The sequence below is a fragment of the Crocodylus porosus genome, unplaced genomic scaffold (assembly GCF_001723895.1).
Source record: "Crocodylus porosus isolate Cpor-Errol unplaced genomic scaffold, CroPor_comp1, whole genome shotgun sequence".
Taxonomy (NCBI): Eukaryota; Metazoa; Chordata; order Crocodylia; family Crocodylidae; genus Crocodylus; species Crocodylus porosus.
Genome location: NW_017728943.1, coordinates 61,193,966 through 61,201,216, shown reverse-complemented (window position 1 = coordinate 61,201,216; position 7,251 = coordinate 61,193,966). Strand labels below are relative to the sequence as shown.

The following is a 7,251-nucleotide window of genomic DNA, read 5'->3' as shown; positions in this document are numbered from 1 at the left end:
GCCCCAGGCTCCTTGTCCTAACTGAGGAAAAGTCAGATAGACCTTTAAGGGGATGAACTCAGGTTTATCTGGAAAATTATTAACGATTAATAATCTAAAGTGCTTGTACTGACCCAATCAGAGCCACATTTTAAAGGGTCCACAGCCCAGCTCCCCATTTGTTCCTGAAACTAATTTCAGGTCCAAAACTCTAGGCATAATAGCATACAAGCGTGAAAATACCTGACCTCGTGGTATAGGCAGACAACTGAGCATTTAATGACACGTTTTGCCTGAAAAGAATTATCTGTAACTAATTGTGGATAAAGTATTACAAATACAAAAAGAAAGGAACCATCAATGATTCTGTGATTTTAAAACATCTTCCTTCACACCGATGTTAAAGTGTTACCTTGATAATTTGTTGTATTCCAAACACACAGGGTGGTAAAAAGAATGGAGTGAATCAACAAACCAATTCCTGTGAGTTAAACTCCTCAGAGAGTACTGCTTCTGCATAAGGAGGCTCAGTAGTGGAGCGAAGACCTTTTTGGATAGACCTGTGCTTCGACAGAAACATCTAACTGTGATAGAGGGGTGAATAAATAAATCCTTTTCATAAGCTATGTTCTTGTCTCCTTGGTAGGGGCACCTGAGGTATGACTACCAATGACACATTCCCCGTATACTGGCAAGCATGCTCCGTCACATGTTAATACCCTATATACTTGCACTGGCACAGACCCATCCCCAACTTATTCAGGCCTCTCATGCAATTCAGTTCAGCTCTGCAGTTTTAAATATTCAAAAACATGTACAGCTTATAGCACAACCTGACCACTTATATGAGTAATAATGAATGACAGAATCAGGCCTTTTGGATCAGCTGGCAGGATCCTCAGAGCCCCCAATATTGAAAACTCATGGAGATTACATTGAATGAAGAAATGATCCAAAGCCATTCAAATCAGTAAGGGACTTTTTTTACTTCATTTGGTCTTGGATCAAGCCTGTCCGGCCAGTTTCTGATAGATGCTTAGTACCCTCAACTCCCACTAGATATTGATGATGTTGGGCACATCTACATGTGCAATTAATTTGAAGCAATAAACTCTGACTGTATATCGTGCAGGAGTTTATTGTTCCTGGGATTGTGCAGGAGTTTATTGTTCCCGGGTGCTGTGTTTGAATGTGTGCCTGAGACCACAGCATATTGAGCTTAGGTTGGAGCAGCCCCAGCTGGCAGAGGGCCTGGGGGGAGTCGGGGGTCAGCCTACCAGCCTGGGGCTGCTCTGAGCTGGCTCAGTGTGCTGCAGAGGGGCTGGCTGGGGCACAGGTGTACTCCAGTATGGGGCTAGCTGGCAGGCAGCCCCTGCACTGAAGCACCCTTGTGCCTCTGCTCACCCTGTCAGTGTCTGCATGCATTGCTGCACACGAAAGAACTCTGCTGCACCATACCACTTATATTTATAGGTACTAACCTGTGGAGAGTTTTTTGCTGTAGCCTAATAGGACCGCATGTGTAGATGCTAAGATGTTTACCACAGATGTAGATTTGACCATTGAATAGTGGACTATGCCCATATAGATGTACTGCTATAAGTGAAACTCTGGCTGTGTAAAACTATACCTTCAGCATATCCCACTGGTACAGTAAGTCTTCACTCTGAAATTCTTTCCTAGTAAAGTCAAATGGTTTAAGTTTACACCTCCCCATTTTTCTACCTAGTATGTAAAGTCCTTTGGAATATAAAGGAACAACTGTCTTTCTGGAGCTCTAGAAATCAGTGCTACTGAACTACACTAACTATCATTCTCTAATGCAAAGGCGGTCAACCTGTGGCACATGTGCCACAAGTGGCATGGGCAGCCTCTATCTGTGGCATGTGGCAGATTGGGGAAGAGGGCAGAAGACAGAGCAGCAGATCAGGCAGAAAGCACAGAGCAGACATAACAGCAGATAGGACAGGGAACACAGGACAAGAGGAAGCAGAGCAACAAATCAAGCAGAGAGTGGGGATCTGACTGGCACTTAGAGAGGGCATACGGCTAATTTTTGGCATACCTGCCAAAAGGGTTGACCCTCCTCTGCCCTAATCCATTCCATGGTTTAAAACAGTTACAGTTCTACAGGTTAGACAAGTAATTCTTATAGAACCAAACATAATTTCTATCAAGCCCTAATGTTTTCTAGCTCAGTTAATTTCTCTGTCAGGGAAAGATCTCAAAGTTCCCTGCAAGCATCTTTTTTTTTTTGTGTTAAATATAAAGATTCAATATTAAGCACTTCTGTCTGTCTGTTGTTTGTAGGTGTAGCTCTCAAAACATTTTGATTAAAACTTCTACCAGAATAGAAAGTCAGTCATCATCATTTAGCAGGTAGAAAAGCATATGTGGCCTTTGGTCATGAATACACTTGTACAGCTAGTATTTGTGATGTATGTGGGGGCACATCCTACTACTTAGATTGCAGAGGAGGAGTCAGGAGTCGCATGCCTTCTCCTAACTCTGCAAGCGATTTACTGTGTGACCTTAGGCAACTTGAGTAGACCTTTCTCCTCTGTTTCTCTACCTGCTTAAGGAAGATGATTCTTCTCTACTGCCCACTGGTGACATAAGGCTAAAGTCACCTGCATCTATAAACTGCCTTGAGCTCCTTCCTGAAAAGGCATCTTAGCCGTTCACAGCAGCTTTGTTTAGATGCACAGACCACAGCAGTATTAATTTGTAGAGATTTACCTAAATCATAGCAAAGTGAAAGAAAAATCATGGGCTGCGAGTGGCCCATGGTACCAGTTTCGCTGTCTTTTCATAGTGGCTTCTCCAGTTGCTGATTGGGCCTGGCCCTGGAGACCCTGCCCCTCACTGCTGACTGGCAGAGAGGGGTGGGGCCACACAACAGGCAGCTCTCTCGGCCAATCAGCAGCAAGGTGCAGGAGGAGCAGCCACCATCTTTGTTGCTTCCCTTTATTCAGGCAGCATCTCCCACCACGTGGCAGGCTGTAAGTCTAGTCCACAGTGGCCCTGAAAATTGCTGGCTGTCAGCATTTTATTTTTAGTAAGTGTTTTTTTTCCTGGCAATTCCATGCCAAAAAAATCACAGGGATCCCCATTTTTGCAGGGTTCACAGAAACTTTTTTTCATGGTTTCCACAAAAAATATGAAATCTCAAATAGGGTAGATCCCTACTAATTTGTATTGGATTAACAATCTTTTACCAAACGACATAACTCAACAATATATATAGTATTTTGCCCAGTTTGAAGTGCTGAGAAATGGTCAATTACATTCCAACTGGGAGCCAGGCTCCATGTCAAACACACGACTACAGCTCAGCTATTTGTAACCAAAGCTCTGCATTGACTGTCCATTTTCAGGTTCCGGCAGCTTATTGCTGAATATGAACCAGAGGTGCATGAAGTCTCCCGGCTCTTCCGCTCGGTCCTGCAGGAAGCCACAGAGAAAATCAAAGAGGAAGAAGAGGCCAGGAAACTTGCGAGGCAGTGGAACACAAAGCAGAAAAGCAGCGTCTCCCTCATGTCATTTAAATCCCGGGCCAAGATTTCCCCCTTCATCAGTGGTATCAAGACCATTTCGGAGGATGTAGAGCGTGGCAGCCAGCCCACCAGAAGAGTGTGGAGCATGCCGGAATTTAGGAGTGCCAAGGACTTTTGATTCCACTAACCATGAGGTTTTAGACAGTTTTGTTGTGCTGTTTTGTTTTTCTTTCAAGGATGAATTAACTATATTCCACCCAGGTGTCATTTCACTTTCATCCCAGTTTTCTCTCCGTTGGCCTCTCTCTCTCGGAAGCTGTGTCCATAGTAACTGCTTCTGATGCACGTAGTCTGTGACACAGTCTGTCACCCAACACACTAGCCTGGGCTATAATTTAGTGGCTTGCGTCAACTCATTTCTTATTTTGGTTCTACTGTGTTCTCCTTGGAAAACAGCTTGTTGCATGTTACACTTTGCAGCAGGGCTTAGGTCTGTGTACAGGTCAATCAGCCTCATCCCATGGGCCTTGCTCAAATGGGTAAATGCCTGAAGCCAGTGGGGCTACTTCCATGAGGAACGTTTGTGGGATTAGGCCTTTTAAAACTAGGGCTAGCCCCCAATTCAGCCCTTTGGAACCACAAGTAAACCCTTGGCCTCCTTAATGCCAGGGAACCCTTTTTACATGTTAAATCAGCATTGATTCTGGTTCAAGTTGGATAGGAGATAGATAGTAAATGCTTTGGATGTGGACAGACACATTTTCCATAGCAGCCAAGTGGGGGTCCATAATTGAGCATGCTCATTTTTTTTTTTTTTTGCATTCACAGCCCCTCAAATTTGCATACGCAAGTGACTCAGAGCTCTGACTACCTACTATATGGACAAAGATGCTGTGCATCTGTGCAAGTACAGCTCGGGCAGAAGTATGCACTGCACTTGTACACATACCTGCATGGATGCATATGAGGCACCTTTAGAACTCTGAGTCTTATTCCTTAATTTTTCACTTTTGTTGCAAAAAGAGAAGAGGTTACATACCAAATTCTACACCCCTCTGGGGTCAAAATTGTCTCATGTTGAGAGCTCTAGGCAATGCCAATAAGTGCTTCATCTCACATTCCATTGAGAAGCAGATGAACTGAAATAGATGTTCATGGCTGAATTTGAAAGCAGATTATGGGGAATGTCTCTGGCAGAAAAGTCACTTTTTGTATAGAGGGATCTTTCTATGTTCCAAACGGTTAGAGGTCATTCTAACAAACTGCTGATATGATGTTTTGAAGGCAGAATGAAAGCTTAGTGCCTAATGTTTGCTCACAGATACACAGAGGAGAGTGGTAGGTAATGATGTGATGAACATTTTTCACAGGAAAATAATGATTTATGCAAATTACACAGCCTGTATAAAGCAGTGGTTCTGAAACTGGGCCTTAGAAGAAGCAGGAACATATTACTGAAAGTGACAAGGTCAACACAGTTGCTGGTCCCAGCCTCCCCTACCCCACTCAGGGCAACGTGCCACGCTCCAGAGCACAAATGGCATAGGCATTCTCCAGGGACAAGTAGCAGTGGCACAAGGTGCTACTTGTCTCCGGAGAAACACATTCCCACTCATGGGGATGAGCCTCCTCTGTCTATACTGCACAATGCAGGGTAAATTAACTTGGATGGAGTTCAGGTAAGGGACTACACTGCAAATGTATCCATGGACAGTCGGGCCAGAGGAACCACTGTGATCATTTAGGCTGAAACCCTGTTTCCACTGCCTACAGAATCTTTCTCAGTAAATCATGTATTTTAGGATGGCACCTAATTTCATCCCAAAGACTCCAAGGACTAGCAAGTCCCCTGTATCTCATTGTAAAATCCAGTGGTCATCCTTGCAACTCAGGAATTGCATCTGCTGTCAAGACCGAATTTGTCTAACTTTAGCTTCCAGCCACTGGCTCTTGTAATGCCTTCATCTGAAAGGTGTGGGGAAGGGAGTTGCAGGGAGGTGGGAAACCACAATTAGCTTTTGGCTTTCTAACTCCTTAAACCTCATATGTAAGGACTTATTTTCAAGCCATTGGATCATTGTTGTGGTCCTACTCTGAACTCTTTCTAGTATTTCCACACAATTTTTTTTAAATGTAGGAGTCCAGCTGCTTTTCTACCACTCTGAACACTTCTCCACTTCTGCTTGCTATGCTCCTTTGACATACTCAAGGATCACAGTAGACCGTTTATCCACAGCAGTGTACTGGGAGCTCCTCATGACACTTATTTGTATGATGACAGTCAAAGTCCTTTTTTAAATCTTAATACTTTGCAAATGTTACTGATCTTGATCAATTTTCCATCTAAAGCTAAGATAGGCAAACTGGCACATCAAGATCTTGCTAGCTGTTAAGAGAATGTTGCTGCCTACTTTTGAACCAAGGAGGTGGGAAGGCCCACTGCTGAAGGATGCGAGGTACAAGATCAGATTTCTAGGGGAAAGGAGCAACATTTTAGTAATGTGGCTGAATAAAAGATGAGACAAAAGCTTGCAGCACCTCCACTAATACTCCCTAGCTTCAGAAAACCCCTTTTTTGCCTCACAGCTCTGGTTATCTAATTGGGTCATATCATCTGCTTAGAAGGGGCAGCTATCTGCAGCACACAATGTATAGGGAAGAGAGCAGTGTTTGGCACATGGATCAGAGAACAGTTTGTCCCACTGTCCTGGAAAAAGGGTAGGATACAAACTCAGTATTGATCACTTGAAGAAAGGGGGAAGCAGGTTGTGTGTACAGCCAGCAGCACAGCATATCTCCAAGGGGAATGGGCAGCCATCTTGGGAACATGGCTGCTCTTCCTTGCTCTATTCTGCAAAACCCTTCTCTTTCTCTAAAGGCGACCTGATAGAAGTAATGACATTAAATTGCAGTAAGGGAAATTAGGTTTGGTATTAGGAAGAATTTTGTAATGATGGAGCTGGTTAAGTACTGGAACACATTGCCAGATAAGTTATGGAATCTCTTTTGCTAAGTTTTTATGTGCAGGTTAGACAACCACATATCTGGAGCAGCTTAGACTGGGATGATTCTGTCTTGAGAGTAGGGGTTGGACTACATGACCTTCAGCAGCTCCTTCTAGCCTTGTTTTCTGTGATTCTCTGACATACAGGAGCAACAGCACTGAAGCTGAGCGTGTAAGAGAATGCATGCCTGCCTTGTCTATACAGGTAGCTTCCGGACCCTTAAAATCAGCTTCCAACATCATTGCATTTCACATCCTAATGTGTAAATGTAAAACAACTTTTGGATCACAGGCTAAAAGCAGAGCCAGGGGAGAACAAAAGAAACTAAAACTATGGATCATGTTTTTGCAAGTTTATGCTATAATAGCCTGGAAGTCCTGCCCATGGCTGAACACGCTGGCTTGAGGAATACTGTTTTGCCACCGGAATCACCCTGGAAATTCTGGTCTCTTGTTAAATATTCATGCAAAAGTCCCCATGGATAAAGAGAGCAGAAGCTCAGATTGCATATGCTAAGAAAACTCAGGGCTTCCAAATACAAGCTCCAGCTTGAGCTGTGCTACCTCAGCTCAGGGTCAGAGAGAGAGGGTCAGAGCGATCTGAAGATTTTTGACAATCAAATGATTACTTTGTGTTCTCTGTTTAGTAATGTGATAATGAGTGTGTGTGTGTGTGTACTTTTTTTTTAAATAGAAGTTCTGATGCCAGGATTAGCTTGGTTTCAGCTATCTAGCATGTGTGTTGTTGCTGGTGATGGTTCAATAAAAAAA

General features: G+C 43.6%; 1 protein-coding gene across 1 annotated transcript in view; it reads left to right on the top strand.

Annotated features, from left to right (window-relative positions):
• Positions 1-7,251, top strand: part of RD3 (retinal degeneration 3) — a 19,348-nt gene extending 12,097 nt beyond the window's left edge. Inside the window, exon 2 of the mRNA XM_019549439.1 lies at positions 3,357-7,251. Coding sequence (XP_019404984.1) covers positions 3,357-3,654 — 298 coding nt within the window. The 3' untranslated portion in view covers positions 3,655-7,251. The remainder of the gene's footprint in view (positions 1-3,356) is intronic.